At 38.9% G+C, this 15467-nt stretch overlaps 1 protein-coding gene across 5 annotated transcripts in view; it reads left to right on the plus strand.

Annotated features, from left to right (window-relative positions):
• Positions 1–15467, plus strand: part of chd6 (chromodomain helicase DNA binding protein 6) — a 93520-nt gene that overhangs the window by 49199 nt on the left and 28854 nt on the right. For all 5 annotated transcript variants that reach the window (XM_026167272.1, XM_026167273.1, XM_026167271.1 and 2 more), the window contains exons 4-16: positions 51–195; positions 3097–3250; positions 4213–4362; positions 4612–4677; positions 4795–4856; positions 6638–6755; positions 8887–8973; positions 9128–9265; positions 10762–10883; positions 12305–12548; positions 13654–13830; positions 14020–14163; positions 14335–14433. In XM_026167272.1, the coding sequence (XP_026023057.1) occupies positions 51–195; positions 3097–3250; positions 4213–4362; positions 4612–4677; positions 4795–4856; positions 6638–6755; positions 8887–8973; positions 9128–9265; positions 10762–10883; positions 12305–12548; positions 13654–13830; positions 14020–14163; positions 14335–14433 (1706 nt within the window). The remainder of the gene's footprint in view (positions 1–50; positions 196–3096; positions 3251–4212; positions 4363–4611; positions 4678–4794; positions 4857–6637; positions 6756–8886; positions 8974–9127; positions 9266–10761; positions 10884–12304; positions 12549–13653; positions 13831–14019; positions 14164–14334; positions 14434–15467) is intronic.

The following is a 15467-nucleotide window of genomic DNA, read 5'->3' on the forward strand; positions in this document are numbered from 1 at the left end:
GTCCTGTACAAGAGCTTGCATTAACTCACAAATTTCCAAATCCTCTTCAGCTCGTCCTACCCAAGGAGTCCACACAAAAGTCCCAGGGGGGGCACACGGCACCCAGGCCGCCCACAGCCATGGTAAGAACCACGGTCAGGCGAACAGCAAGACGCCAGTCCCGTCAGCGCCAAAACAGAGGGGTCGAAAACCCAGGTAAGACTTTCGGACGGGCTAACAATTCATGGGTGGAGAGAAGAATTTACAAGGAGAATATTGCTATAGGGAAAAAAGGTAGAGAAAAGAGGCCGCACTAGAAAACCCCTTGAAGTGCACAATAATGGGGTAAAGCGAGGAAGTCGGCAGTAAACCTGTCGTGTGCAACAAATAATGCAGTTCCTTGGTTACAAATATTTCACTTTGAAGCTACATTAAGGAGAAATACTAAAGAGAGACCCAGGACATCATGAATGCATAGTAAGGTTTTGACCTTTGCAAAATAAACCACTAAAGTCAAGCTGGTGATTTCTGGAATTTGTGAATTTTTGAAAGCTAATTAACTTTGGAAATGTGTTTGAATCTTAATTTTAATGTGAAGATAAACAAACACGTCCATGCAAGCTGATAAAATGTTTCTCTTTATCAGCCACGCCATCACTTCAGAGATGCTATTCACGTCTTATCTCACAAACCTCTTATAAGCACATGAGGATGTATAAATATGATACAGATGCATATACCTTAATAACAGACTGTTTAATTGCAGTTGACAAACTTAGCTGTTCTTCCTTTACTGTCATTGCTATTCCCCCTTCTATTAATCAGCTCACTTTTTAAAAGCTGAGCAATTGGAGGGTAGATGGAGGGAGCACTGACACATCTGCCACAAATGCTGCTACTGTCATATTTTATATCCTCAAATAGTAATCAGGCTTTTTTTTTTTATTTAGCTCACCTGCAGAACACACCTGTATTAAAGTTTGATCAGCTTAATTTCTCATGTCTTAATACAGAAACTCATTTTGATGAGTAACTGAAATGTGATCACAAGATGCACGCGTACATTTTAAATAACATTAATAACTGCACTCTGAACTTAACCAGACCTTCCTGTAACCCTTTCGTATATTAACAGCCTTACTGTTTAAGTGGATGGAACCATTTAATCTCTTAGTGGAACTTTTATTGTAAAGCATTAGCATGCGTATGATACCCAACAGCAGCTGTACCAGATTGTATTTCCTCAGCTTGTGTCTGCGGCCAGGCTTTTATTTGTTCTTGTCATCTATGCACTTTGCCATTTTCAGACCTAGCTTTCAGGTGGCTACTGTTGGTTATTTTAAGAAAGAATGGCAGACTTTAGACAGGATTTCTTTGTGAATTACATTTGTGCTAGGATGATCTTAGATGTGTCACAGCAGCATGCAGTAACTATTGGGTTGTGGATAAAGAGAAAGATTGGAGCTCAAGAGATTGGTGTAGACTGGAATGCATATTTGTGACAAGTTGAGTTAAGGTTATGATGCTGTAATGTGAATGAGAGAAAGGAGATGGTGTCAGAGAAAGAGCAGGTTTCTCAGACAAAAGCAGTACATGTGCAAGCAGAAATTTATGATGAAAATAGTTTGGAAGAAATGGATTGTGAATGAATGAGGGAGGACAGAAATGGCAACAGATGTGAAGTTAAGAAAGGAAGCAGCCGAGTTATGAAAGACAAAGAAGGGAAAAAAACACCAGTGAGTGTGAGAAGAGAAGAAGCTGCCAATGAAAGTTATGAAGAGAATGTAGGAAAGAGATGATGATCAGTGCCATGAAAGGGGCGGGGGTGGGGGAGTGGGGTAGTAAGGATGAGAAGCTACAGGGATAATGATGTAAAGGAAGAGTGGAGATAAGAGAGGAGAAAACTAGATAAAATGTTAGAGAGAGAGAGAGAGAAGATCCACTGTAGTAATGAAAAGAAGACCTTGTGAACTCTTCTGGCTTGGGGTCATTTCCAGGTTATGCTCTGGTATCCGTCATGTGTTGTTCGAATAAAACCATCCACAGGAAGATTAGAAAAGCCTCATGTGGTGCAGCTTCCATCTTAATCTGCTGCTTTTGTCTTTTCTTATTGCTCACTTTGCCACAGTTTTTGTGCAAAAGAGAGAAAATGTCTTTAACCGGTGCAGGAGATGAATCTGTTTTGCGCCTTGGACTCTGCCTGCCAGTATTATCCTAAATCATTAGTCACCATAAGCAGTTCATGTGTCAGCTGCATTTTTGACTTAATAGCATTTAATTGTTATACTGTAAAGTCAGCGGCAGAAGAAAGTGTGGAATATTGAGTAATTTTTTCCAAAAGGTGACTTATACTGCATGTCAACATTTTGTTTAAAGTTTTATTTTGTATTTTTTTTTTATTTGTGTCAACGATGCTTGATTGCTCATTCGACAGGCAATAAATATCTGCTCGAGAATGTCAAAATTTTTATGTTGCTTCCCTTCTTAGTTTAAAATGAATAGCTTTATGGCAGTATTCTATACATTAATAAAAGGAGTCAGAAAAAAATCAGGGTTCCCCAAAGGGAAATTGTTTTATTGCAGTTGTTGTGAAAAAATGTTGAGAAATCTACAGAAGTAGAAATGAGACAAAATGACATTTCTGATGGATAACATTTTTTAAAAAGGGGAACAACGGATTTTCATCATACCACAATTTGATTTGACAAAGTGAAAACAAAAAGAAATGATTTGTTCGTTGTAGTTTTAGTAAGTGCTTAAAGCTGGGGACCTATCATTTCAAGTAATTGAACATTACACTTTGCTCTTTTGCGTTAACTCCTTTATTAAAATGTTGCAAACAATGCATTTACTGTCATTTCTCAGGCTCTGATTTTGCTGTCAGGTAGCAGTTGGGCAGTCTCGTTGTAATCTGTGATCAATCAGTGGTTGTCTTTTGTGATTAGGAAATGACAGTACTTCTGCATATTAGCATAAAGAGTAAGAGCTTAAAGAACTTCCTCAACCAGTCTGCCACAAATCCTCAGGGAGCAGCAGAGTTTCCAGCCGCTGAGTGAGAAAATGCTGCTGCAGGCTACTAGAGTGGCGAATTACTCATCAGAATTCCTGCCCTCACAGAGATCCTGGCGCAGCGCCGGTGGAGAAGAAGAAGAAGGGGAAGAGGAGAAACCAGGAGCTGGCTGTCCAGGAGGGGGTGGAGAGTGATGACACTACCTCAATGTCAGCCATTAACATGGGTGGGGAGGACAGCCAAGACCCCCTGGATAATGCAGTGAGTGCACAGCAAAACTGGATAGAGGCTGAACACAAAAGGCTGTCATCACAGTATTTACAAAGAAAAACCTACACAAAGGATAAAGGGTCAATTTGATGATATTCTGAACATCAGTAGCATTCTTAATGGCAGGAATCTTAGCAGTTTTTTTCGTCTTTAGTTATATACCACTTTTAAAACAACCAGAGCTGAACAGAGTGCACATTAAAAAAACAGGGAATGTCAAAAATAGGTGCACAGACCACCAAAATGGAAAACAGGATTAAATGTCTAAGGCCATTAAATAAACAAGAGCCACCACAAGTTGAAAGCATGTGTTGAGATTTGCGTCATTAAGGAAGGAACATTTGACTGTGCGATGCAGTCCGCAATTAGAAGCAGTTCTTCTAGGATCTACAAGGCTTAGAGGTAGGGTGGAGGCAGATGAGCGCTTAAGTCAATTCAGTATTTGACAGGCATACAGAATATCAATGCTAGTGCTGCTGTAATGCTTCTCTATTTTGCTGATGCTAATTTGGAGTCTTCCAGCAGCACTCTGTAGCAGCTGGAGAGAGTCTGAGCTAGCCAATACACCAGTGTGTTTCAAATATCCAGGTTGATAAAAGTCGTCGTGTCACTGAGAAATCGGATGGGCTTCAGGAGGCAGGTGGAGTTTTACAGATTGCTTCTCTTTTTGACTGGAAAGACATTTTTGAAGGCACAAAATAAAATGGACAAGATTTCCACATCGGAGTGTCAACCTGACTTAATTAGCTTAGCATTCTTTCTTACATTCACTGCAGTATCTGCATTGTGTAAGAGTAACACTGATACACAGTCGCTGAGCATAAACATTTAATCATTTCTCTTTTCTTTAGTTTACATGTAGATATACTTCCTCATGCCTTCTTTTTAATTCTTCTGTCCTTTTTTCTCCTCGTATTCTCTCTCTTTTTTTTTTTTTGCCCCTCCTTCTGCAGAAGCGACGTTCGGGACGACAAGTCAAAAGGAGGAAGTACAACGAAGATTTGGACTTTAAGGTGGTAGATGATGACGGAGAGACCATTGCAGTTCTTGGAGCCGGTCGCATCGCGGCGCTCAATGCCACTGCTCTGGCATGGCAGGCTGAGGTAAGCACATAGATGGTCATCTGGTTCTTTCTTACTTTTTCCTCTCAGTTTTGTTATATCTATGTTATCATTAAGGTTTATAATATTTAATATCTTAATAATTATAGCTTTTAAATACATTTTTGGTGTTTATCTGATTGCAAAGGTTTGTTTCTTTGGAGTCTTAGTGTTAGGCCTGTTTGAATAAAACCTTTGCATTGCATTGCAGCCTTAAGCTTCAGTAGTTAATCTTCTGATTCTGTCTCTCAGGAACCACCTGAGGATGAGGCCAACATCATTGAGAAAATTCTGGCTGTAAGAACAGTGAAGAAAGAGGTGAAGGACAGAGAATGAACACACACACTCTGCTTATATAGTTTTTTTTTCTTTTTTCTTTATCGCTGCTCGCTTATTTCTCGTTTATTAGTTTTGTCTCTTTCTGTATCTCCATAGACGTCATCATCAGAGGACCAAACGGAGGAGATTGAGGAATTTTATGTCAAATATAGAAATTTGTGAGTACCTCTTTGACATTGGTTATTCATGCAGTTACATATACTGGAAATTGATATTTTTAGCAGTCACGGATGAGGCCACTTTCACTGTTGTATGTTTTCCTGCACAACAGTGAAAACATTCCTTTGCCTCTTGTGTGATCATTGTTGGAGGAGGCACAGGTTAGAGATGTTGTGCTGCATTGCAGGTTTGATGTCAGGTTAGATCAACTGTTGGCAAAATCGTGTGTTATAGACTAGATTAGAGTAGCCCTTTATTGTACATGTACAACAAAATTGTGGCTGCTCTGCAACGACTGTGCGGATTTAAATAATAAACAGACAGGAATAAATAGCAAACAGGAGAAATATATACAATCAAGCGGGCTGTATACAAAAATAACAGAAAGACACACATTAGAGAACAAATAGTGGTATTCACAGTTAGAACCGCCACTCTGTCTAATACAGTCTAAAACTGCACTTCCAGTAGCACTCGCACCTGTGAGCCAGCCGGCAGATTATAATTGCTTATGTGGTCAAACATTCTTAGATCTGCACTGCTTTCATAATAAACCATCACTTAATTTTCTTCCATACTTCAGAGCATGAAAGTGTGTACATGACTGTGTAAACTGGGCATGGCTCTTGTACATTTAGGCAGTCGTCACCATCGTTGATAAAATGATAACTTTGACTGCACGACAGCTGCTAGCATTGACAAAAAGGTCAGCAATGCCAATAATTAGGTCTTTTGACAAGTTAATTACTGGTTGGAGGGATGTCAGTTACTCGTCATCTTTCGTCTTACAACCTCGCATTCATTACATGAAAGGAATGTCGTGCCTTTGTTGAAGTTGTTAATAGTTTTTATGACATTTATTTGAAGTAATTCGAAGTTTATACACATGTGGTTCTCTAACAGTTGCTTGTAGCTTTGCATCCGTAGTCTCACAAGCACTCAGTTAATTTTATCCCCGAGGCTCAGGTTCTCCAGCCAGTCTAGGGATCTCTTGAGACTTTTTTTCTCTCTCTGGGACCTTTTATTATAAAGAAAAGACCTAGAGAAATATACATTAGTAATTAAGATTGTAATTTACTCTCTGAGGTGATGAATAAAACATGATCAGATCGCTTGAGCAGTAAAACTGAGTCAGTATGAATGTTACTCAGTAGAATAATGTATTCAGAAATTAGAAATATGTAGTAATAGTGTAATATTTGTAGTATTAAAAAAAATCACCATTATGCATAATGCAATTGCAAATATATAAGCATTTGCATAGTAACTACATGGTATCCCTTAAACACGTCAGATACATTTCTAGTATTTGTCCATTTATGGGTTGAGGTTTATAGATTAAATCACGTATGTTAAACTGCAGCCACAGGAGCAGTAGTAGAATTTGTTTTGCCGTCTTTCCTTTCCCTTTAATTAGGGAACACTTTCTCAGTATTGCTGATTAATTCCAATTAAGGTAACTACTTCTAGCTGAAAATGCATATTTTAATCACTTGCAGTGCAGCAAACACTGGTTATGTTGAGTGAGGTGAAGGCTGTTCTCTTTATGGATTGATTTTCAACTGTTCACACAGTTCAAACAGGCAAACGCCCGATTGTTTTGGGAATCCACCCATAAAAATAGAAAACTGTACGAGTATTTAAATCATCTTCTCATGTGCCTCTGAACCACTTTCAGTGTTCAGGTTTTAGATCATCCTTTTGACATCCTGTTCTGAGCTGTTCTCACACGAGCTGAAAGGCTAAGTAGCTGGCTATGTTTTTTGTCATGTCATTTCAGTTCCTACCTACACTGCAAATGGGCCACTCTGGAAGAACTAGAGAAAGATCCCAGAATCCACCAGAAAATCAAGCGCTTCAGGACCAAACAAGCCCAGATGAAACACCTGTTTGCCGAGGTAAGGTTAACCATCATACCCTCATATGCTGTTCAGGACTGGATAAAGGGTTAATATTCTCCTTTTAAATGACAAGACAAGTTCATGTGCTATTATCCAGCTAACCATTTCCAAAGCTGTGTTGCCCATAACAAAATAATTATGAACATATAAATATGATTAGTTTGTGTATGTAATGAATGGGCCACGCTGCCTGATAGTTCACAGCACATCCATCCTGTGTTACTGCAAAGTGTTCAGGGTGCTTCAGAGGTTAACAGGCTAACTCCATCAGGATGTGATGGGGTAACACCCTGACACAGAAGCATCATTTGTTCTTAAGTGCACAATTTCATCTTCATGGGAGTCGACCTTGTCACACTTCATGGGAGAGAAATCGTTGTTGTTGCAAAACTGTTAGTAGACTTGTTTGACAAATGGGTTCAAATACAGGGAGTGCAGAATTATTAGGCAAGTTGTATTTTTGAGGAATAATGTTATTATTGAACAACAACCATGTTCTCAATGAACCCAAAAAACTCATTAATATCAAAGCTGAATGTTTTTGGAAGTAGTTTTTAGTTTGTTTTTAGTTTTAGCTATTTTAGGGGGATATCTGTGCGTGCAGGTGACTATTACTGTGCATAATTATTAGGCAACTTAACAAAAAACAAATATATACCCATTTCAATTATTTATTTTTACCAGTGAAACCAATATAACATCTCCACATTCACAAATATACATTTCTGACATTCAAAAACAAAACAAAAACAAATCAGCGACCAATATAGCCACCTTTCTTTGCAAGGACACTCAAAAACCTGCCATCCATGGATTCTGTCAGTGTTTTGATCTGTTCACCATCAACATTGCGTGCAGCAGCAACCACAGCCTCCCAGACACTGTTCAGAGAGGTGTACTGTTTTCCCTCCTTGTAAATCTCACATTTGATGATGGACCACAGGTTCTCAATGGGGTTCAGATCAGGTGAACAAGGAGGCCATGTCATTAGTTTTTCTTCTTTTATACCCTTTCTTGCCAGCCACGCTGTGGAGTACTTGGTCGCGTGTGATGGAGCATTGGCCTGCATGAAAATCATGTTTTTCTTGAAGGATGCAGACTTCTTCCTGTACCACTGCTTGAAGAAGGTGTCTTCCAGAAACTGGCAGTAGGACTGGGAGTTGAGCTTGACTCCATCCTCAACCCGAAAAGGCCCCACAAGCTCATCTTTGATGATACCAGCCCAAACCAGTACTCCACCTCCACCTTGCTGGCGTCTGAGTCGGACTGGAGCTGTCTGCCCTTTACCAATCCAGCCACGGGCCCATCCATCTGGCCCATCAAGACTCACTCTCATTTCATCAGTCCATAAAACCTTAGAAAAACCAGTCTTGAGATATTTCTTGGCCCAGTCTTGACGTTTCAGCTTGTGTGTCTTGTTCAGTGGTGGTCGTCTTTCAGCCTTTCTTACCTTGGCCATGTCTCTGAGTATTGCAAGATATCTCACTATTTTTGACTTTTCTGAGCCTGTCAAGTCCTTCTTTTGACCCATTTTGCCAAAGGAAAGAAAGTTGCCTAATAATTATGCACACCTGATATAGGGTGTTGATGTCATTAGACCACACCCCTTCTCATTACAGAGATGCACATCACCTAATATGCTTAATTGGTAGTAGGCTTTCGGGCCTATACAGCTTGGAGTAAGACAACATGCATGAAGAGGATGATGTGGACAAAATACTCATTTGCCTAATAATTCTGCACTCCCTGTATTGCAACGTGTCAAGGCAAGTCATTTTTGTGCATTTTTTTTAAGTCACTGTTGTTCCCTGGGAGCTTTTTAAGTACTGCAACAGAGGGTATCATGTTGTTATGGATGGGGAGAACTATGTATAGGCACCGTACAAGAAGAGAAGAAGAATTATCAGTGGACGAGTTACAAAAATGAGAAATGGCACTATGCACCTCTGGGTTTTTGTCATGGCCATGCGGCCCGGTTTGTGACACAATGCTAATGATTAAAGTCAAATTACATTTCAGGTGTTCTCATGTGAGACTATTTTTTAGAATCAAACTGTTTTTTTTTCTTGTTTGTTTTTTTCCCTTCATCCCTCTTTGTCTCTGTTTTTTTTTTTTTTTTTTTTTGTAGCCCGATGAGGACCTATTTAACCCAGACTATGTAGAAGTGGACAGAGTGCTGGAGGTAGCTGTTACCACAGATACAGAGACCGGAGAGGTAGGTAACACATAAACACAGACACCCTCCCACAGAGGTGTTTTTCTGGTTTGAAAGTAGCTATTACCGAAGATCCTCAGTGTGATGGTGCTCTCAGAATCCTGTGGTACAAATACAACATGTTTTTTTTTTTCTTTCTTGTATGTGGTTGTAGGAGGTGACCCATTACCTCGTTAAGTGGTGCAGTCTCTCATATGAGGAGGCAACGTGGGAGCTGCAAGAGGACTTGGACCCAGAGAAGATCAAAGAGTTTGAGGAGATCCAGAAACTGCCTGCAGACCTCAGACACATTGTGAGTAGACACGTAATCGAAGATGAGTACCATAAGAAAACTTGATGCAGCGCTTTAAAATTAAGGAGAAATTTTTTCCTCATTGTAACAAACCTCAGTTCAAGAACAGACGGGCAAGGTTGAGTTCAGTTGAGGAAAAAGCGCAACACACTGTTGCACTTCAGAACTGCTGTTTTTGAAAAAATGCTATATTATACCACTATGTAGCAGATGCTGCCTGATAATGGTCATGATTTACTATGTTGTTTTATACTGTCATGTTCTGGTCACTGTTCATTGGGAAGCAGTTTAATCCTTTTAATCCCTTTGCACTAAGATGATCATTAGTTCCTTTTCAGTCGCAACATAAGCTGTGGTAGTGTGCTTGGATTAGTTCAAGTAATAATATGTAGATTAAACAAATGTGCTCCATTTAGGACTCATTTCTGTGAATAATATTGAATTTGTGTAACTGTGTATTTGCTACAGTGGTTGCCATTTTTCAGACTATTTTTCCTGCTCTGGTACAGGAAGATAATGTCCCTTTTCTCTCAGTACAGTCCACAATGCTCCGATAGGCTTATTTATTTATTTATTATTTTCACAGCTGAGACTCATTTGAATTTCTGAATAGATATGGAGATGTGGGCGGCAATTCAGACGTTTTGAGCCATCTTAGATACATAGTGAGAGAAAACATTTACATTATAAAGTTAGGCTGGTGGGAGGATAATAGAAAAAGGGAAACTGCGCTAGTGTACACCATTATGACTTTATGTTTTATCTCTAGCCATTTCTGCGGAACAGACAACCTTGTCTGCCCACATCTCTACAACCACTGATCCTCAATTTTGCCTTTTTGGTGTTGCTTCTTTTTTCCCAATGCTAACGAGTGCAAACATGATCGGCTTTGTGTGATTTTTCTTTTTTCTTTAAATTCTTTTAATCCCTCACAGTCTGATTCGCCTCAGATATGTTCTGCTCTTTAACTATAGATCTGTTCTTAGCTGTTTAGTGTTAGTATAACTGCTTTGTAAGCAGAAGCAAGAGATGGCAGCGGTGTGACATGATAGGTTGTCATTATCCCAACAGCATATTTACTTTCCAAGGTTGAATACATAATTGTTACTTCAATAGCAGCAATTTTTTTGAGGTTCTTTCAATTTTTGGACATTCGGGAGCAAAAACTGAGCAAGTTATTGTAGCTCCTTTGCTATTATTAATTTAAAATCTAGTATAATCACCTTATTTACCCATTCAACCTCTATAATAGCTTCATTTTACACTTATAAACTGGCACAACTCACTTATCTTATTTCTGACTGATGAGAGGAACCAAATAATTTCATCATCTGATTATATCCCAGTTTTCTTGGATAGAGTTTTGTAATGATTCCAATCAAAAAATACAGCACATAACATGTAATAACTGTATTTTTGTTGTTGCATTTTGTTTAGTAATTACTGAAAAGGTACTGAAAGGGCAATTTATATTTGTATGTGTGTTTGCATCAAAGGAGCGTCCTTCTCCAGAAAAGTGGCAGAAGCTGGAGCGCTCTAGAGATTACCGAAATGGAAACCAGCTCAGAGAATACCAGTTAGAGGGAATGAACTGGCTACTGTTCAACTGGTACAACAGGTGAATATACACACTGGAACCATTCTAGTCACATTCACTCACTGAGGTTCAAACAATCCAGGGTAAATTTAGGGCTAAATAAAAGAAATAAAGCAAACTCTCATGATCAGTTAGTTGATTAATTAAAATAAGTCATAAACAATGACAGTTTTACAGTCAGTTAAGCTCCAATTATGCACTGAGGACTACGACTCACCTGGATGGCTCCTATAGGTCATACATACATACATATATACACACTGGTTGTATACATTGTTACTTCTCTAGCAGGCGTGCTCTGTGTGTGGGTGTGTCCTGCCGCTCTCTCCCTGACTCAGGTGCCACCTCTTTCTCCTGTGGAGCCAGTGCGCAGCTGACTCCACTCAGCAATCAATCAACACTGCACTATAAAAGCTGCGGAGAAGCGCTGCCCAGCCTCTCAGTGGGCAAGCTCTGGCAGGGTTGGAAATGTGTCCTCGTGGTGGAGTGTGTCGCAGTGTGCCAGCTTCACTGGCATGTTGTACTTCAATTATGTGTTGAGCTACTAGTGAGTAGTTGTCACCTCCTGCTAGCAGAGAAGTGGGTTTCTTCCTTTGAATGATTCATTAATTTTTTCCCTTTATTTAAAGCAGCATTTATGGTCTGCTGATGTTTTGTTTGTTTGTTTTCTTCTTTTTCTTTGATAGACAACAAAAGAAAAACAGGCAATTTAATTATTATTTTTTTAAACCCAGTTATTTTATTATTAGTCTTAATCCCCTAGTCCTTTTTGGGGGACATTACCTGCATACATAAACTAAAACATCACGCAAACACACTAAAAATCATGGTGAGCACTTCCTGATTGCAAGAAGCAGAGGCCCAAAATAAAACATGAGTGCAACTCCTAACCTAAACGAGACAATAGATGTACTGTATCTAATCTTGTCATATTTTATGGCTTCATTCTAAATGCATTTCAAACTAAAGTCAGCCCCACTGCTGGCCTGAAACAAATTAGTTCCACGAAATGTGACCCGTGTACAAATGTGGTGCAGAAAACCAGTGAGACTTCCTTTCACTTCAAAAACACAAAAGCACTTTCACATGAGAAACAGTCTTCCAATCTGTGTACCGTAAAAGTCAAAGAAAATTCCTGCAAATGCATGTTGGGATGTAAAACAAGTCTGGCTCTACTGTCATTACAGAAGCAAAATTTAACAAACCTTGCTTTAATTTTTAAAACCTCAAACTTTTTAAATTAGTTTTTAACTTATGAGATTAGAAGTCATCATTTAGATGAGGAGCATTTGTATGTTTGACTGATTCGTGTTACGAGATGCAGAGTTCACGTTATTATCACAAATGTGTTGAGACAATTATGTTTACACAAACTGTAATCTATTACATGAAGAAGTTATTGTATAATTTGCACAAATGGATGCCTCTGGTTTTCATCCTAGAAAAAACTGTATACTAGCAGATGAGATGGGTTTGGGAAAGACAATTCAGTCCATCACCTTTCTCTACGAGATCTTCAGCATGGGGATTCGCGGGCCCTTCCTCATCATCGCACCTCTGTCCACCATCACCAACTGGGAGAGGGAGTTTCGCACATGGACGCACATGAACGTTATTGTGTACCACGGCTCGCAGATCAGCCGGCAGATGATCCTGCAGTATGAGATGTTTCACAGAGACCCACAGGTAATGTTTGACTGCAGTCATCTCCTCTCATTGATCAGCCAGGAACTGAATCAGCTGTGTTATGTTTCTCTAGTAGCTTTGAAATGTAAGGTGTGTTCAAATATTTGGTGTTTGATTCCTGTTGAAATTCCAGAGAGGTTGGGGTTTTGGGGCCTTCTACAGTGATATAAAATGTCTTTATTTGCTCTGCAATCACTAAATTAATAGGAAAAATTGAAATGCTACAGGGTCCAGCTTCTCCTTTGGGAAAAAAAATGTAATCAGTTCAACTTTGTTCTGTACTTGCGCTTGAAGCTTAGTCTGTAAGAAACCGAGATTGTGTCATTTTTCAGTATTTTATTTGACAAAACACCTAAAGGCATAAACACCTACATAATAAATAGACCAACTGAAGTAAAAATACAGATGAAGCCAATGTTAAAGTTGGGAGACGGCGCAGAGTCTTTGGATTGATGATTTTTCGTGGTCGGTGAAATGAGTTATCGCAGTTGTAGAGTAAATTTTTATTGCTCATAAATAACTGCAATGTTGTTAAACATCTACCTCAGTATTTATTTATCTGACTCTGTTAAACAGCAGATGTTTTTGTTTATGATTTTCAGCTTGTGTTTAAATCAATAAAAATTGGAAAAATTATACCATTCAGTTGCTAAACACCCGTTCGCTTTCACTCGGCTTGTACACATAACAGTGTTGCATCAGGGTTCTTATTGCTTCTTATTTATGTATAACAGAGAATTATCATTACTATAGTGTATGCGTTTATTATGCAAGCTTTAATTTTTATCTCCGCAGATATCCGAGGGGCTTGAATACTAAGTTTAGTCATGTGAGCCTAATGCAGCTGTGTAGCAGTTTCTATTGTTTGAGGCATTCTTTATTCTATTTCTTAGTCAGCAAAAGTTCTATAATGTCCACCCCTGAAATACCAAATATGCGTTTTCCTTTTCTTTTTTTATAACAAGGGCAGAGAGACAAGTGTATCAGAGGCAGCAAAGAAAACTGGGATCAAAACTGAACCACAGATGTGATATTGACATGAACCTTTTGATTATCTTGACCCTGAAATATGAAGTTTATATTCTCACCCTTCCCTCTCTCACAGGGTAACACTATCCCAGGTGTGCTTAAGTTTCATGGGCTGATCACCACTTTCGAGATGATCATGGCTGATTGTCCAGAGCTGAGAAAGCTGCACTGGCGCTGTGTGGTGATCGATGAAGCCCACCGGCTAAAAAACAGGAACTGCAAACTGCTTGAGGGTCTCAAACTCATGAACCTGGTCAGTCTGTGTGTGCTATATAAAATAAAATAAAATAAAAAAGGCTGTTGTTTTAGTGCTGAAATGTAGTCTTATTTATCCCATTGGGTTTTTTTTTTTTGGGTTTTTTTTTAGATGAACTCAGCAGATTATGTGTGTATTTTGTTGTTGTTATTTTATTTCTTCAGTATATTGTACATATTCCAACAGGAACACAAGGTCCTGCTGACAGGAACCCCTCTGCAAAACTCAGTGGAGGAGTTGTTTAGTCTGCTGAACTTCCTGGAGCCACTACAGTTCCCTTCAGAAAGCACATTTCTCGAAGAGTTTGGAGACCTCAAGACTGACGAACAGGTATGCACAGTTTACAGTTTTCCTCCATTCTAGATTTTAACCAAGAAAAATGAAAATTTTGACGTCGTGTGCTAACATTGCTGTTCTCTCCGGCCCATCTTGCCTTTCGCTCTGTTTATTTTTTCCTCTTACTGAGCATCGCATTCACACTTTGTCTAATTTCTCCAAAAGGTGAAGAAGCTTCAGGCCATTCTGAAACCCATGATGCTAAGAAGACTGAAAGATGACGTGGAGAAAAATCTCGCACCTAAAGAAGAGACGATTATAGAGGTACGGCTGTGTTTTCGTGTGTGCTTGATATAGAAATGTAAGATGGGAGTAATGCTCCTATTTTTACAGTTCTCTGAGCTCTTTGCTGGGAAATATTTTTATCTTGCTGCATTCTGTTATGGCTGAATGATTCATCAAACATTACTGATGAAAGCTTCATTCACTTGGCAACAATACTGAATCCAGCAATTACACTTATTTTTATCAGTATTATTAGTCTTTATTAGTCTCTTAAAACACAACTAAATAAAAATGAAATTAAAATGAAGTTGTCAGTTAATTAAAATGAGTGTTCATCTGTGATGAGTGTCTGGTCTTGTTTCCTCTGGGTGCTCCAGTTTCCTTTCATATTCCAAACACATACAGATACAGCCACTTAAAATGGCCACCGCATCGCTGACAGGACCATGATGGATGTCTGTTGGAATTCTTGACCGATTGTCGACTGATAGATAACCGTAATGATATACCCTGCCTGTAACAGAATAGAATAGAATTCAACTTTATTGTCATTGCACATGCACAGGTACAGACGATGCAAACACGATTGTAACTCCCATAAGCAGTATTTAGGAAAACCAGTGGTAATTTCTTAAGTATCCACCAGGGGGAGCAGCGTGGAGGCGCATTCATTTACAGAGCCGCTACACACGTTTTCAAACATTTTGCGCTGTGAAAGAGAAAGTCCAACTTCAACAACAGGTATGAGTCCCGCAAAAAAGCGTTCAACCCGCAGTCTTTATTTAGTTAGTTATAAGTGCAAAAACTCTATGTGCTGATAGATAGGCGAGAATTTACAGTCATTAACGTTCAACCTGATGTGCGACTATACAAACGGCGCTCTCAGCCCCAACAGATTTTTATTTTTTTTTTAAATATGCAATTTAGATTATTAGCAGCTGATACACATTTTATATATTTTGTATAATTACAAATAATTTGTAATTTTATTTTATTTTTTTTCTGAACTTTATGACAAAGTTAAAATGAGGGATTTTTGCTCTCCTCGTTTTAGTGCTTGTTGTTCAGCTGCT

Source organism: Astatotilapia calliptera, chromosome 5 (assembly GCF_900246225.1).
Source record: "Astatotilapia calliptera chromosome 5, fAstCal1.2, whole genome shotgun sequence".
Lineage (NCBI taxonomy): Eukaryota > Metazoa > Chordata > Actinopteri > Cichliformes > Cichlidae > Astatotilapia > Astatotilapia calliptera.